The 17854-nt window shown below is 37.4% G+C and overlaps 2 protein-coding genes across 2 annotated transcripts; both read right to left on the bottom strand.

The window, feature by feature from the left end:
- Positions 1 to 3567: 3567 nt before the first annotated feature.
- LOC129416839 (androgen-dependent TFPI-regulating protein) lies at positions 3568 to 5608 on the bottom strand. The gene is made up of 5 exons (XM_055171261.2): positions 5142 to 5608; positions 4935 to 5066; positions 4411 to 4512; positions 4213 to 4328; positions 3568 to 4112 (listed from the first exon to the last, which is right to left on the bottom strand). Exons 1-5 carry the CDS (start codon positions 5292 to 5294, stop codon positions 3935 to 3937), a joined length of 681 nt encoding a protein of 226 aa, XP_055027236.2. The 5' UTR covers positions 5295 to 5608; the 3' UTR covers positions 3568 to 3934.
- A 386-nt stretch (positions 5609 to 5994) lies between these two features.
- fam83ha (family with sequence similarity 83 member Ha) lies at positions 5995 to 17629 on the bottom strand. The gene is made up of 6 exons (XM_055169917.2): positions 17375 to 17629; positions 15721 to 16172; positions 15104 to 15268; positions 14470 to 14594; positions 8583 to 14319; positions 5995 to 7173 (listed from the first exon to the last, which is right to left on the bottom strand). The coding sequence occupies exons 2-6, from the start codon at positions 16162 to 16164 to the stop codon at positions 7162 to 7164; spliced, it is 6483 nt and encodes a 2160-aa protein (XP_055025892.2). The 5' UTR covers positions 16165 to 16172; positions 17375 to 17629; the 3' UTR covers positions 5995 to 7161.
- Between the last annotated feature and the right edge of the window lie 225 nt (positions 17630 to 17854).

Here is a 17854-nt window from a genome sequence, read left to right as displayed (position 1 = left end):
TGAGAAGGCACGTGTCTTTCAGAAAACACCTAACCCACATGTAGCCTACATGTGATAGGAAACAATGAGAACAATTTCTCTTCTTTACTGGTTATTGGCACTCAAGGAAACATGTGCTGAAAATCCAAACCTGTAAAACGTGATGAATTGCTCCAAACTTTTTCCTTATCTACAGGGATGATCCAACATCTGGATGATCTGTCCTGGAAGACTCCAGTGGAATGATGAACCAAGCGGATTTACTTACTTAGGTCTCCTGTTTGATTTTATTTTTCCGGTCACAGCAATCTCACATATAAGAGAAGCTGAAGAGATCTCAGCAATTGTTTTCATGTTTGCCAAAATATATAAAATGTCCTCTGAAGCTGGATAGATGTTGAAGCTGTCGATCATAAGCAAAAATCATCCAAAAATAGTACAACTACAAACTTAACAAAAATAGGGGAAAACAGTAAATGAAAAGGGATTCTGTCCTAAAAATAATAATCTGACTTGAAGAGGGGTCTTTAAAAAAGCTTTACCAATGAACACCGAAAGAGGGCAGCATGCACACCACATTTTGGCAAACACATAAACGTGGAAATAATCGAACCAAAGTGTTTTTTTATTTCCTCAGGTTGCAATTCTAATGAAACTGTATTTAATCTTTTTTGATATTGTCCATTTACTAAGATGTTTTGGCAAGATGTTTTGGAATTTATTAGGAATGAAATGATATGTTATAATGAATGTGAGTTGTTTTGGAAGAATGTGGTAGGCCTAGGTTTAGTAGATTATGATAAATCTAAAAAAGATTTTTTTTATTATTAATCTGATATTGCTACTTGCTAAGTTCCACATTCATAAATCTAAGTGTTTGAAAACACTTTATTATCAAAATGTCTGAGAACAAAGTTTTTGGTTTATATTTAATATTTAAGTACATTACACATCTAATATTTTTTTACTTAAGTAAAAAGTACTTTCATAACTTTACTACAATTTTTATGTAATTAGGTATTAAATCAATTTTAATATTCAATATAAAAGGAATACACAGTATGATTATATGCTTTAGAATGTAGTGAAAAATGTTTTAGTAAAGTAATTTTTTACCCCAAGACAAACACTCTGATAAAGCACAGATGCTTGGAAAATTTACTTAAAATACTTAAGTAGTGTCCGCCTCTGTGATTAACACATTTAATTTATATTTCCCCTCTGGTTGTTCGGTTTTCTATCTTTTTTGTTGTTATCATTTGTCATTATTTGTTGCCTGTACATTTTGAGCATCAAAGAATAAAAAGAAATCAAAGTCTTTTTAAGAGTAATATTATCTTTGATACATTTTAGATAACTTATAATGAAAATAATTGCTTAACATGCTTTAAGTGATTAATCTATTATATTTTTATATTTTTCTTTCTACCATGTGTTTAAACAAAAAATCTTTTTACAGACTGTGATATACATCAAGTATAAGATGTTCATTCATTTTTGTTTTCTGTTCATAAGAAGGTGCAAGTTAAAAAAATGGCCTCAAACCTACTGTTAGAGACCATACTTTCTCTTTCACTTTCCACTGGAAACAACTGACAAACCTTTCAGAGGTAATTTTTTTAATCTCAAACAAGGGTGTAAAGACAAAATCTGCAAAAACATTTTATAGGAGGTTGTTATCTGAAGGAGTTTGGGATAATCACGAGGTACATCAAGAATATTAACAATTATAAAGTTAACTCTTATTCTTAGTATTATCCATACATTGTTGTAATATGCTCATGACTTGCAAATGTAATGTTCAGTTACCTGAAGTAATATGACTCATGGGTTTTGTTTTGTTTTCTCATTTCTCACAAATAAATTTCTTATATATGGTCATGTGGTCATACATCATGTAATTAAATAGTCCTGGCTTAAACTAATCCCTGTTTGGGAAACCACCCTTATAAGTATAATCTTGAGTAACTGAAGATTTTTTCATTTAAAAAACTGCATCAATTGTGCCAGGTTAAGAGACAGACTTGTGAATTATTGTACGTTTTTAAGTATCAGTATGAAGAAAGCTCATGACTGTTGTTTCTTGTTTAGCTTTATCATTTGCTGATATCTAAACCTGTAGTCCCGGATTGCATGACTCTGGTAAAAACAAAAAATTAAAAAAACAATCATGTCCGATGATCTGAAGGTAAGTTTACCTGTTTGTTTTTTTTTCATTTTAAACACATAGCTTGTGTTTGTAATTTTAGGATTTAAAAGGTGGATTAATTTATGTCAAATCTGTTTCTTTTATGATGACTGTGTTGTATAGGCCTACCTTTTACTAAAAGATGAAAGTAGGGTCCGGTACATGACATCAGAAATACAGTTCCGACTGTGAACACAGGAAATCTTGCAAAATCTATCACGGATACTTCATAATATAAGCATGGCGGACGATATGCAGGAAGAAATTTCAATGATTTCGGACACCCTTAACACACCTCACACCAAGGGAAAATCTGATAAGATAATCTGTAGAACCATCAGGATAATCGGAAGGGGGGAAATGGGCTCAAAATCTGCCCGATTATCTTTGGGTGGGTGTGTACCCAGCATAAAGCAATGTGTCGTAAAGCTAATTCTTGAGGAGCAATATTTAGGGCCCGAGCACCGAGGAGCAGGCCAGAATCCCTACTGAAAAATCCAGCTAAAACCAGCATAAGCTGGTAGCTGGTTTTAGCTGGTTTAAGGTGGTTTACGCTGGTCCTCCCAGCCTGACAAAGCTGGTCATGCTGGTGGGCAAGCTGATATTCCAGCATGACCAGCTAAGTCCAGCTAGACCAGCTTAAAATGCTAGACCAGCTTGCTACACCAGCAAAACCAGCTTCCTACACCAGCAAAACCAGCTAAAACCAAGCTGGGGACCAGCTAAAACCAGCTTATGCTGGTCTTAGCTGGATTTTTCAGTAGGGATGGCCTGCACTGTGGGTGCAAAGCCCTATTGTTTTTGCTCAGTTTCTTCTTCTCCGAAACGAATCGCATTTTTGAGGGCCTAAACATGCTCGAAAACTCATTAAACTTTACATGTGGTATAGGTGTCAGAAGTGGGTGTGTAGAAATGACTCGATAGCGGCATCTGCAAAATTTCAAGAGAACAGCTCTCCCGCTAGGAAAACGTACAGATACGAAATTTGGTAGGGTCATCTATCACCTTAAGACCTACAAAAAAGTCTCTTGGAACCAAGCTCTAAACCTCACAGGAAGTCGGCCATTTTGAATTTTCCCTGTGATTTCTGTGAACTGAAAATCAGTTCATTTCTAGGGTTTCACATACGTTTTCTTGACCTCGTATATAGTACATAAATCTAATCATATGTAATGTGCATACAAAAATGCTTAATTTAATCCTTATTGAACTGTTTTCCACCTACAGGTTATTTTTTTGTTTTTATTCGTCGTAATTGTCATTGCTATACTGGTAAGACCGAATTATACTGTGATATAACTTTTAAAACAGATTTAAAAATCAGCCATATATTTCCCAGTGAGGATGTGTTCACCTTCATTAAACTACTTTATCTTTTAATAATCTTTTCAGTCAGGCACATGCTTGAAATGTAAGGCACAAGGTATAGAGCTTGAGGTGGAACCTCCTTCAAGAAGGTAGCAACAACAGCACAGAAATATACATATACACACACTAACTGTTAAAAGTGATTAAGAAATTATCTTGATCTTATTTCCTGCATTAATGAATGAATATTAATGAACAGGTCCAGGTCCAGCATCAAAGCAGAGTAACATCACTAATGGGTTCAGATACAGAACAAGTACATCATGATGAGGATGCTCAGATCTTTCCTGAAACATGTGCAATACATGTTGAATTTTGTTTCTCTTTCTACAATTAATTGTTAAGTTAAAGTAAAACAAAAATGTTACAAATGTTACAATAAAAAACTTAAACATATTTTCAGAAATTGATTCCTCTTTTCTCACTCCAAAACTTTTGGTTTAAAGTTTGTCCCAGTAAGTACAACAGTGACACCACAATCATGTTATAAAAAAAGAAAACAGTCAAGCCTGCACTGTTAAACATCCCCAATAATGGATAAACCCAGATTCCCACAGTCTGATGCACCCAAATGACCCTAAAGAAAAAACAATGATAAGACTTTAAATATGTGCCAATAATATGGCTTAAGTAGTCATTATTCGTTTTTGCAGATCAAACAAAACACATAAACTCACCATCCTAAGTAAGCAAGACCAGCGATTCCCAAAGCAGCTAATCCGTGTTTTGTTTTAGGATAGATATGTGGCTCCAGGTAGATCTCACCCAATAATATTGGGAGAACAGCAGTGTGCTACAAATAAAACACATCTTTTTGTTGAATTCATATATTCCACATTGATAACACACACTATAAAAACTATTATAAGACCAACCATAGCATGGTTCAGCCATGAAGGGAAAAGTGTGTCCATTGAAGCCGGATAGACCAGCTGTCGATCATAGGCATAGATCACCCAAAACAGTACCACTACAAACTTAATAAAAAGGGGAAAACAGGCAAATATTATTATGTCAAAATAATACTGCATTCAAGATTAAGGAACTGACATTTATTAATTTGAAGAACATTTATTAATTGAAGAAATGTTTTACCAGTAACCACCACTAGAGGACAGCATGCACATGAATATATTATAACATAAACACCTGCAACTTTTATAAAAAATTAAACTAAATAATTATTATATTTCAGATAACATATAATTTACAAAAATTATTAATTTCATGTAAAATGATGTTCTGATAACAGAATTAACAGTAATTTTGGACATTCAGTCCAGTTTTTCTTAAGGCCTATTTGGTTAAATGGTATATGTTTGCCTGTTGTTTAGTACAGTATAATCTTAAACATTTTTAAAAGCCACACACAAACACAAAGGGTTTGGACCGCACGTACCATCCCAACTGGAAACACAAAGACAGAAAAGAGCAGATCCTTGCAGAGACAGAGAGGTGATACTTTCAAGTCTTTTCCGACAGGTTGGAGGTCATTTATGGATCCCAATCCAAAAAACAGCATCTGTATGACCTAAGAAACAAACATGCAAAAGTGTCATTCAACAGAGATGCTTAAAAGATTTCAAACATCCTAGATTCATTTTACCAGATTTAAAAATGTAAGATATTTCCAGGGTCCACCGTAGACGAATAATCCAGGTGGCAGATCCGAAATCTCCTTTGCATAAATAGCCTGAATGAGAAAAGCATACCAGAAAAAAGCAGCTATGTGGTAAACTTTCTTTAAAACGGCTGGCATGCCTGAAGTCTTGAGGTCCCGTTCTGTTGTTAAAGAAACACAGCAAGCTCTCAGCAACCTTCAGTAAAAGCAAAGGGAACACATTCAGATTTATGAGGAGAATAGCCAGAGATTAGACTAAACTGATCATTTGCCACAGTCTTATTAAAGTCCAAGTCTTAACAAAGGTCCCACTGTTTTTTTTTTTTTGTGACATCATGCATGCTATTCATTTTCTTTCACTAGTTTTATAACATTTGATAACATTTTGTAAAGCAGAATTTAAGCTTGACTGCATGCTTCATTATTTTGCAGCATGACTGAGCAGATCAATGGTCTCGTGAAGTTAGGTAAGTTTCAAGAAAAGGATTAAACAAGAGACATCAATCTCGCTGAAAGCAAGTTACCCAATTTCTCTATGTTGTAATGTAACATTAATAATATTTGACTGCTACAATATATAGCAGAAATGAATTATGATCTCATTCAAAAGATTCATATCAATACCAAAGGGTAAAATCCACACGGCTGTTGTTTTAACTAGAACAAACCTAACCATTGGTTTAAATTATGTTTGACCCATCAGCTATGGGTTGAAACAATGCAACAGTGCTATGGATATTTTGTATGATAACAAAGAATAAGTTTGGAGATGTGCACAAAAACAGATATTGTGTAACTTTGACTTCTCACACAGATATCAGGATACTAATAAATAACTTTTCTGTTTTTTTCATAAACTTTTTATTTTCATGTCAGTGTAATAAACCTTAACAGATTTTTGAGACAGTATTGATCTTCGTCAAATCTGGTTAAGGACATTCGTCAGAAACAGATGCTGTCCCACATAAACAATGCCTATAACATGCACATTTAGCAATTTAAAAAAACTCAAAAATCTCATCTTAAACTTACAATATTGCACATTTTTAATCTGTTGAGTAAAGTTGGCAGTAAGACCATTTCTGATACAGATAAACTAGACTAGTGTTGCATTCGTCTATACTAAATCTTACATCACAATTTATACATCAGCTAATGTTTATTAAACATATAAGCACATTTCACCATAATGTTTAACATTATATTTTTGTCAAATCAGTGATAAAGAAAAAACATACTATGTATTTACACAGTAAATTGGAAATACAAAATATTGTTTTATGATTAGATCGTTTGTGAAGTCTCGAGAATTATCTGGATTTGTATACAAAAGGCTCTTAAAGTTTTATTTTAAGACATAAATAGATTTATTCAACAAAAATCCCACCCAATATTTTATAGTGACATATCACTTATAGTTCACATTTAGTAGTACTTCTTGTTAAACACATCTTGAACATGAACTAAAACATTCAGATATTAAGAACAATAAGATCAAAGTTTCTGATTATTTGGGGGGGCGCATGTCCTCTCTCAATGTCTATTGTGGTTACAGCCGTGTCTTGTTCTGCTTAATAATTACTTCCCTGTTCTTGTTTGTCAAGCAAATGTATCTTTGTCAGATCATGATAATATCCATATCAGAATATAGATAGAATATGCATAAAATCCAGATAATTACAAACGGTTTAGAAATTGATTACAACTATATATACATAGGAAACCCTATCTGAATCTTATCCAGCAGGTAGGGTTAGTTTTTTGGTCTTCTGTCATTAATTTAGATCAATGATCTGTTCAGGAGTTCAGGCATGACGCAAGATCTACAATCTTGACAGACATCAAGTCAAGTCTTGCAGTTAGGGAGCAACATTTGTTATAGTAACACATCAAAAAACACAAGTTTGTGCAGGTTCACAGTTATGAGGTAAGACCGAGGGAAAACAAGGCAAAATTGCTTCCCTCTTCTTGTTCGAGCCACTCGTCCATAAGGTTTAATCCCACGTTAACATGAGGCCTCTAAACACAACATACAGATATTATCTTAAGGAATTGTAGGAACTGTACATTCAACTTGACTTTGATAGATGTTCTGAACTTTCACAATAATATTAAAACCCATTAAATCAAACTAAATCAGTCTATTAGTATTTCTTCATCACAACTACAAAGTGTCCTCCTTCACACTTTTATAAACACAAAAAGAACACACTAAATCTACACTGTTAGAAAAAATGGTCAAAATATGTACCGCAGCTGTCACTGGGTCCTAAAAGGGGCCTAATATGTATACATTTGGTACCAATATGTACCTTTGAGACATTAATATAATATAATAAACTAATATAAACTATAAAAAACTCTTTGGGGAGGTTTCCAGGACAGGGTTTATCCTAATCCCAAACTAAAATGCATGTTTGATCTAGAGCTGTCAAGATTATGAAATTTGGCTGCCGGTTAATTGTCTCATAAATTGTGACGATTAATTGTCTGTTTTAGGGCTTTGGCGATTATGGAGATTAATTGTCTGTTTTATTGCTCTGGCATTTAATTCTCATAATTTTTTGTTTGTTCATGAAATTATTTTCACGCATTGTTGTGATTATTAAATTAAATATTTAGCAAGGTTTACCAGGCAGTAAATATTAATACACATAACACAAATTAAAGTAATTATTAATGAATATATCTTTCAAAAACGAAAAATTCTTCATAAGAAATAAACACAATAAAGTGTCTGAAAATAAAAGTGCAATCAAAATAAACTGATTATACCAGAACAGGCCTTAAATAGTAGCAAATCCTACTAAGGTCATATTAGTACTGGACCACATGTCTGTAGTGCCTGCAAAAAAATAAATTCCTTACAGATCCTTAAGAATAGCATCCTTTACTTCCCTAAATTTGGAATTGCTGTTTTGGAAATGTATGTTTTACGTGGCAGTTCATACTGCTTATCAAAGTTTTGCAGCATTTCTTTAAATGCTGTTTTTTCACTGCATTGAATACTGTCTCGTTTATGCAGGTGCTGCAGCACCCCTTTGTGTTTTTTAGAGAGATGTGCAATCATTGCGGTGATCACGATGAGGTCAAACAATCGCGATGAGACGATTATTTGATCATTGTGCCAGCCCTAGTTTGATCTGTCTTCATTTAAAAACATCTTGTACTGACATATCTTAAAATATATCATTGCCATTGTTTTACCTCAAGATGCACACCAGTATTGTTTTTTTGTAAGGTATCCTTGTAAAAACTACTTAAATGTCCTAATATAACTAAGGCCTATGCTTGGATTAATCTAAAACATGTCCAGGAAACTGTCCCTTTAAGTGCAGTGTTGACCTTTTGAAAGGGTACAGCCCTAGTGACATATTTTATGGGGAACATATTTTGACCATTTTTTTCTGACAGTGCATGAATTACCTCAAAACGGCTGTAGACTTTTCTTTCTTTTCGCATTTGTTCCATCTTTTTTAGTAACATTTCCCGCTCTTCTGGCGAAGCTTTGGATGACCAGGTCCCTACTGGAAAAGTTGAAAGCTGTTGCTCTACAGACCTAACCCCTTCCTTTTTCTCTTCATTGGCTGGAGTCTGTTTGGACTGGGATGATCTGCTTTGGTTCTTTGCTGAAATTTGCTCTAAAAGAACTTTAGTATCATCTCTAAGGTTGCTACACGAGAGAACACCAGCAGTAGATGACTGATGTGTGGAAAGTTTGAGATTTTCTGTAACATTGGTCTGACTTATTGCATTTTCTACACTGTTTGGTGTCAAACTGCTTTCTGATTGTTCAGACACCGCTGCTAGTTTGGTTTCATCAATTTGGACAGGGTCCAGTGCTGTGGAAACCTCAGCTAACTCAAGACCCTCAGGTCTAGCTGAAGAGTTATTTTGTGTTTGGTGTTCATCCTTAGGTTTTGGATCATTTAAACAACTTGCGTCAAGCCCTGTTGAGTTCAGGCATGGCTCTGATGGTTTGTCTGGTGTTTGCTCCAGGGAGGAATGTAGTTCCATTTTGCTATCATCAGTGTGTGCACAAGGTTTGGCTACATCAGAGAAAGTGTCCGTTTGGGAATGCTCAGGTGATGAACCTGAGTCTGTGGTGATATTTTGAGATAGCATGTTATCTCCTGGAGTAATGTCAGTAGCTGGGATGGATCCTTGTTTGGTAATGTCCTGGCCAGAGTTATCATCCTTTTGCTCAGTTTTAGATGAGCTACTTCCTTCTGATGGGCTTGGTTCTGTTGAAGTTGTAATGGGCAGGACAACCTTAGGAGATGATTCACCATCTTTTGGACTCTGTTGAGGGGTGCTGACTTCACTATTTTGCAGAGTGCTCACTGCTGGTATCAATAAATTGTGATCCAAATTAGTCTCTGTTGTAGACATACCCACTACGCCTTTCTTGAACAATATGTGACTATCTGCTGGAGTGGTGTCAGTAAAGGAGATAGTCTGAGGAGATAACGTGACTTTGATTGGAGATGCAGATACACACACAGAGGCTGGTGTCTCTGTTGCAATAGGATGTTTGGAAGTGTCTAACACCACTGGGGTGGGGTTTTGGGAAGATTCCTTTTCTGTTACCATTACAGAATCTGTGCCTGTTTCAGCAGGACTTTGGGAAGAGTCTTCGCTTGATTTGGTTGGCTGTTTTAAAGAGTCAGTGGGGTGTTGGAAAGGTACATTACTTGTTGTTGTAGGCTGTTGGGAAGAGTCCCCTCTTCCTGGATTAGATTCTTGGAAGTCTTCCCCTTTGGCAGTGGAGGGTTCAGAAGAAAGTTTTTGTTCATTGTTTGTTGTAGGGAGGTGTTGAGAAGAGTCTGCCACCATTGCAGTGGGTTTTGGGGCATCCTCATTTTCTGTTGCAGGTGGGTTTTGGACAGATTGTGTCTCAGCTGCAGCAGGTTTTTGGGGATCTTTATTTTCTGTTGCAGGTGGGTTTTGGACAGATTGCGATTCAGCTGCAGCAGGTTTTTGGGCATCTTTATTTTCTGGTGCCGATAGGTTTTGGACAGATTGTGTCTCAGCTGCAGCAGGTTTTGGGGTATCTTTATTTTCTGATACAGGTGGGATTTGGACAGATTGCGCTTCAGCTGCAGCAGGTTTTTGGGCATCTTTATTTTCTGTTGCAGGTGGGTTTTGGACAGATTGCACCTCAGCTGCAGCAGGTTTTTTGGCATCTTCATTTTCTGGTGGAGGTGGGTTTTGGACAGATTGTGCCTCAGCTGCAGCAGGTTTTTGTGCATCTTTATTTTCTGATGCAGGTGGGTTTTGGACAGATTGTGGCTGAGCTGCAGCAGGTTTTTGCATATCTTCATTTCCTGTTACAGTAAGTTGTTTTGGATCTTTTGCAAAAGGGTGTTGGGAAGAATCTACCTCCATTGCAGTGGGTTTTTGTGGATCTTTATTTTCTGTTGCAGAAAGTTTATGGACATGTTCATTTTCTGTTGCACTGTGGATTTTAGAAGATTGCACCCCCAATGCAATGGGCTGTTGGGAAGAGTCTGCTTCTGTTACAGCGGGGTGTTGCAAAGATTCATTTACTGCAGCAGTGGCCTGTTGTAAAGAGTCTGTTTCTGCATATGTGGACAGTAGAACAGATTCTGTCTCTGTTGCCGTAGGTTTTTGGGAATGTTCCTTTTCTGCAGGTTGGATTTTGGAAGATTGTACCCCTAATGCATTGGGCTGTTGTGTAGAGTCTGTCTTTGCTATAATGGAGGGTTGGAAAGACTCTGCCTCTGTTTGAATGGATTGCTCAGCATGTTTACTTTCTACTGCGCTAGGCTGGTGGAAAGAGACAGTCTTTGTTGCAGAGGGGTGTTGCAATGATTCATTTAGTTTTGTATTGGGTTGTTGTAAAAGGTCTGTCTCTGTTACAGTAGTAGTGTGCAATTCAGCAGGTTTAGCTGGTTCTGTTGCAGGGAGTTGTTGGGATGACTCTGCTTTCATTACAAAAGACTTTTCAGAGTGGTCTTTATCAATTGCAGCAATACATTGTAAAGATGCACTTTCTTGTTCAGTGGGCTGTTGATAAGAGTGTGCCCCCCTTGAAGTTGGCTGTTGAAAAGACTCTGCCTCTGTTGCAGTGTGTTTTTGGGCTTTCTCTGTTGCAGTAGGGATTTTGGAAGAATGAACCCCCGATGTCGCAGGCCCTTGTAAGGAATCTGCCTCTGTTACAGTTGGCTGCTGGAAACACTCTGCCTCCTTTGCTGATGTTAGTGGTGACAAGCACGTTGTCTGTGAAAGTTTTACAGAGGAACAACTATCTGTTAAATCAACATGTGAGGGGCTTAATTCTTCTGGAATGTGATTTTGGGTGTGCATAGATTCTGTTGAAGCAGTTTTTAATTCAACAGAACCTACTTGTTTTTGTGAGGAACTGGCTTTAAATGGAGCAGGTACAGAGAGGGACTCAACATTTTTTGTAACAGGATGCAAAGACTTTCCAGACAAAACACATATCGGCTGTTGTGTACAGACAGAGGATGACTGATTTTTAGATTCTGTGTTTGTCTCCATAACTGGTTCTTTTTGAAAAGAATTTATAGATAAGGCAGACTCTTCTGCAAGTTTTTTCTTTAATCTAATTTTTTCAGCATCTGTGGCTCTATGCAGAATGTCTTGACTAGATTCCTCACATTTGGTGTCTTGAATCTCTTGTGTCGTGAGAGCTGCCTTTTTTTCCACATCACTCATTGAGGGCTTTTCAGGTGCATCAGATGTCTTTGGGGCTTTCTCTGGCTTGCTTTGAGACGTTGTGACTGTTGCAAGTTCGGCTTTGCGTTTAGCTGCTAATTCTTTGAAATATCTAAATCTACAGTCTGGGTCATTCATATCTAAGAATGAAAATGATCTTTGCCATTCATTTGACTTATTTCTTCTGCTTCTTTCATCCTGAACGGCCGATTGAACTCTATCTGGAATGTCTGCACCAGATTCCTCACATTTGGTGTCTTGAATCTCTTGTGTCGTGAGAGCTGCCCTTTTTTCTGCATCACTCATTGAGGGCTTCTCAGGTGCATCAGACATCTTTGGGGCTTTTTCTGGCTTGCTTTGAGAAGTTTTGTCTGCTGCAAGTTCAGCTTTGCGTTTAGCTGCTAACTCTTTAAAATATCTGAATCTAGAGTCTGGGTCATTCATATCTAAGAATGAAAATGATCTTTGCAATTCGTTTGACTCATTTCTTCTGCTTTTCTCATCCTGAATGGCCGATTTAACAGTTTCTGGAATGTCTGCACCAGATTCCTCACATTTAGTTTTTGGAATCACTGGTATCGTGACAACGGCCTTGTCTTTTGCCTTGTCTACTTCATCACTCATTGAGGGTTTGTCAGGTACATCTAACATCTTTGGCTTGCTTTGAGAAGTTGTGACTGCTGCAAATTCAGCTTTGCGTTTAGCTGCTAACTCTTTGAAATATCTCAATCTGGAGTCTGGGTCATTCATATCTACGAATGAGGATGACTTTGGCCTTATTTGCGACTCATCTTTTTCACTTTGTACTTCTAAAACTGCTGATTGCACAGTCTCTGGTGGTTTTTCCTCTTGCAAAAGGCCTTTGTCAACATTACTGACCCCAATTTTATTCAGTGAAGTCTCAGAGTGTGCAGACTCCATGGCTTGGTCATCAACTGTGGTTGGCTTTATAAAACTCCTCCACTGAAATGGCTCCCTTGCACTACCCCTCCTTTTATCCAAGATATGTGACACACGAGCTGAAAGTTTTGAAGCCTCATCTCCATCTTTTTCTCCTAAGATATCTTTTGAATCATCTGAAGTGTTCAACTCCAAATTTGAACTGAATATCAATGAGTGTCTTAGTCTGGAACTCCTCTGGACATTGTGAACAGGTTTGCTCCTGAGAAACTCCTCACCAAACCGGTTGGTCTCTTTTGGCTTTTTATAATGTGTCTCCTCCACTTTGTCCCCCTCAGTGGTACAAGATGACTCTGAAGTTGTTGTTGGTGTTATTTTAAAATTCTCAGGTAAGCCTGGTGGATGGTCAGCTAAACTGTAAGGCGGAGGGGAGCTGTTTTGAATCTGAATAAAAGGTGGATTGTTCCTAGATGAAGGCATTGTGTTAAACTCAGTGTTTCCAGGTCTGCTTTTGGCACCAACGGGGCCACCAGGCCCTTCCTGAACAAAACATGGAACGTTATCACAAAGGTCGGATCCTTCAAGTTCAGAAAGATCAGGATCTTCTCCATCATCAAATGCACTAAGGTATGAGCTAATCCTCCAATCTCGCAGCCCCTGCTTCTGGCTCACATCCTGTGATTTGCGATTTGCATTGAAGAGACGTTTCTGGTCTGGTTGGTTTGGTGCTGTGGGGGACGTCTGACAAGCATAAGACTGACCCATGCTATGTCTTCTGACATTAGACTGCGCAGGTGGAACTAAATTTCCGGCACCAGGTCCTTCCTCCATAGGAGATTGAGACCGCAAGAATCTTTGGACATGGTCATAAGCACCCGGTAGTTCAGCCACGTCTACCTCATGAGGATAGCCAGCCTCTGAAAACTGATCCATGGGGTAGCCTTGGTCTCTGAATCTGCCATACATGTCATAATCAGGCTGTAATCCAGATCCCTGGTAAAGACCTGGTTCCCTTGCAAAGTGGCTGCCCTTGGGAACAACTCCCTCCATTAACTGTTTGCCCCGGATTGTTGGCTGGTTTTGAGGGGGCATGTATTCATATTCTGGTACATCTGGATAGCCATGCCTTTTGAATCCAGCCATTTCAAATGGTCCTCTCATTGGTCTTCCATGCTCTATAAATGGTTGGTCTCCTCGAAATTGTTGAACTGCATGCATGTTCATGTGCCTCTGAGTGGAGGGATTTTTCTCTGCTCCATATGGTTCAGGGTTTCTAAAGGGAAATATTTGGTGTCCTACATTCATATGTTTTTCTGCAGAATGATCAACCCATTCAGGATGAACAGGTGGATATTCTCTCTTCAACATGTGGGCGTTATCCATGTTTAGATGGCTTTCATTTACATTGCTGTACTGTGACATATTTGCCAAAATGTCTTCGACGACCAGCGGCTCCGAGTGGGCAAACAGAATTCGAAACTCTTCATCAAAGGTGGTCACAAGCTGTCCGAGAAACAGATGCGCTAGGCAGCGATGTATCTTCTCAAAAGACCACATGAAGCTGCAACAAAAAGTTAGAAAGATGTTTTAACTAGTATACATTGAATGACCAAAGTAAAGATCTAAGATGAAAAGACACTGCTAATTATCATCAAAATGTACAGAAGAAAGCATAGTTTATTTTAAAAATGTAAAGAAAAAGCACACTTACCTATAGTTTCCAGTTAAAACTGCCCTGCAATCAACCAGTATGAAGCGATCCATCATCTGACCTTTGAAAGACTTGCCTGTGTGGCAGAAATAAGTACTGCCACACACAGTTCTTACTCTCATGCACTGCAAGTAAAAAAAAGAAAGTGTTAATACATTTGAAACAAACTCTGAAATTGCAACCTTCATACAATGAAATACCCTGTTTCATTTCACTTTATTATTATGACTCAACTTGTATACTTAAATGTTCTGATTTCTTTGTATGAATTCAATATTTGGCTTGATGGCTACATTAGATGGAAATCGCAACGATTAGTTGCGATTAATCATTATGCAGCCCTAGTTTTCACCAAAAATCAAATAACTTTTAGGTTCTTGGTATGCTTTTTACCCAAAATCTCTTGCAAACTCGCACATTATGTGAACACCCATTACCACAGCAGCTAGCTCAGAATACATGCCAAGCACAATAACAAGTGTTCTCAAGTATCAACCAGACACCCATTGCAAAACACAATACATGCTGATACTGCTGACGTGCTTATGCAACTCGTATATCCCCAAACAAAATATTCTTCTTCAGAACTGCATTACTGAGAAAAACGTGTTTAACACATTTGTAAAGTACCTACTTTTATTTCATCCAGATTCACCCTACAGTTGTTCACCATTGAAACAAAATGGTGTGCATTCAGTTCATCAAGAAGAATGTAAACAGCCACACCACGCATCGCTGCAGTAAGAATATCGAAGAAGATATCAACATCTGTAAACATGTCCATCACCACAGCAACAACCTGTGGCAAAAAATAAAAAAACAGTGCTAGTATTAGATCTTACGCAATGCAATGCATAATGCACAAAAAACTTCTTTTGAGAGTACAGAATCATGCATTGTAAAGTACACAAAAAAGGCATTAGTGTGCACAGTAGAGCATGCAATTGTAGTATTATTTTGGACAAATAATACAACCATTATTAATGGCTTTAACATACTGAGCATCTTTAAAACAATTTAAAACATATATGTTGCATTGCTTGTTATTGAATTTGCAGAAAGTATATTCCATTATAATTTCACAAAGCAACTTGATTTTAACCGATGTTAGTGTAAAAGCAAACATTTATAACCCTTTAACTAATAAACATTCATGACATTTTAAATGAAAACTGATTGTGTTACGAGCAGCGGTTGAGCAACATGGCACAATAAAGTGTGTAATACACTTGACAGAACAAGTAAACATACTTCTTGTGCACTCTTAATCATTCTGCGCACTTGCTCCTTAATACTGGGCATCTCCGGATCAGATGGGTTGACCAGCGTAGTGACCTCTGTGGGTCCAGCAAATCTAGAATGCTGTGGCCAGCCCAAGTCCAGGCTTGGAGCGTCATGGTCCGAATGAACCGGCCAGTAAGTGTCAGAAGAGCCGTCTGCATCTTCGACCATGTATCTCCTGTCTGGCTGAACCGTCGGATGCGGCGTCCGCACCGTGCATTTGATATACTCGATCTCTGTTTGCGACAAGAAACCGACCATATTTGCTTCCTGTAAAAATCCATAGTAGCCTTCAAGGTCGGCATCAACCAGTGCATCAATAGCTATCCGGTACTCCTCGCGGTAATGAGGGGGCAGGTAGTTGGGGTCCAGGGGGTTGTCCCCAGCAGAGGAACACTGCGACCGATGAGGCATATTTACACCTGTACCAATGACATCAAAATTCAAATAATTTCAGATAACAAAGGTAATACACATCTATTCCACATGAGGGCGACCCTATATTTTTAAGCACACCAACATGTGGAAACCAAATAGGGAAATGTGAGAACACATATTTTATAGGCCTAGATATACAATATAAATATAGAAATGTAATAGGCAAATATTTTCTTACGCATATTAAGATCACCCACAACTATGCTGAAATAAACCATAGAATTACGGTTATAATGGGAATCGTATTAGTTTTAATGGAAACTATAAAGTCTCATTTTGTCTTTACTTATAATGTTTAATTGGGTTTTGTTTGTGGGCTGTTATATGTGGATTTTACGTGTTTTTATATGTTTATATGTGTAATGTATGTATTTTAAGTGTTGAAGACCCTAGAAAGACTAGCATCCACATAAATAAACAAATAAAGCAAATCTGTCAAATGGGAACCAATACAAACACACAAAACTACATAAAGGAATTTTGTAATAGTTTTAATGGTAAAGGTTCATAATGGTATTTTACAATGGAAACCATTATAATGTCTACTGTATTTTTTAGCAAGAAAAGCATATCTAGTAATACATCTTAACTTTGACTTTTAAAAATGAATGTTCACAAACAAATGCACACATACACAGGTCAAAAAATTTCCAAAAAACAAAAACTAAACTAAGACAATATTGTGACTGTTTCTTTAAGTTTAACACTCGTGTACTTGGTTAAAATAGTAAGGGACTGTATCTCGCAAATTTGGTTTTGAAATGTCAACCAGATGTTAACAAATATATCACGTTTAATACTTTTTAGTTGATTTTGAAAACGCTTTGATTTGGTTTAAACATTAATCGGTCAAAATGAATCTCCGAATCTAAAAAAGTGTCGAGCTCATCACATCTGCTTCAACAACATCTGGGTGTGTTACGAAAAACACAAAGCCCACCATTTACCAAATAAACCCACCCACTCCTTTCATTGTAATGATTTAAATATAACATTATAACTCCATTTTAAAAATAGTTTCAGTATATCGCGTTTTCTTCCTATCGACGCGCCTCTTGGATACTGTGGCGTCGTGAATCTTGATGCTCTTTAAAGTTTCGCAAACTTACAGCAAAGCGCATATAAAGTACATAAGTAAATACAATGACGGATGAAGTTTGCCCACAAGTATTTAAAGTCGACTTACAACTCTAAAGTGCAGCTATCCTTTGGATTTCCTGTATAATAATCCTTTCATCGATATTTGCCCGTCATAACGACAGAGGCTTGACTTTCACTCTGGCTGTGGCTGAGGCATGACGGCCAACACACGCGCGCGCGCACTCACGCACGCACACGCACACACACGCCACAAAAGCTCAGACAAAACCTGTTTATGTATAATGTAGTCTTGCTTATAAAACAACTTTACATTTTTGCGAACTTCCGAGCAGAATGCACGACGGTTGATCTCTTTAATGTAGTATTATGTTTTGAAGGTTAATAATTGTCAGTCCTGGTCAATATTTAACGAAGATGTTCACAGTGACTTGACCTGGATATAAATTACACATCGTTCTGAGAATGTGTGTGTGTTGGCAGGACATACAGTAGGCTACGTCACCCAAAAAACATGGTCTGTGATCCACAAGTGACGAACATCGCGATATATTATAGCTTGCATGGT

The sequence above is a fragment of the Misgurnus anguillicaudatus genome, chromosome 11 (genome assembly GCF_027580225.2).
Source record: "Misgurnus anguillicaudatus chromosome 11, ASM2758022v2, whole genome shotgun sequence".
In the NCBI taxonomy this organism is placed as follows: domain Eukaryota; kingdom Metazoa; phylum Chordata; class Actinopteri; order Cypriniformes; family Cobitidae; genus Misgurnus; species Misgurnus anguillicaudatus.
Note: the sequence above shows the minus strand (reverse complement) of the source record. Positions and strands in the feature narration are given on the sequence as shown.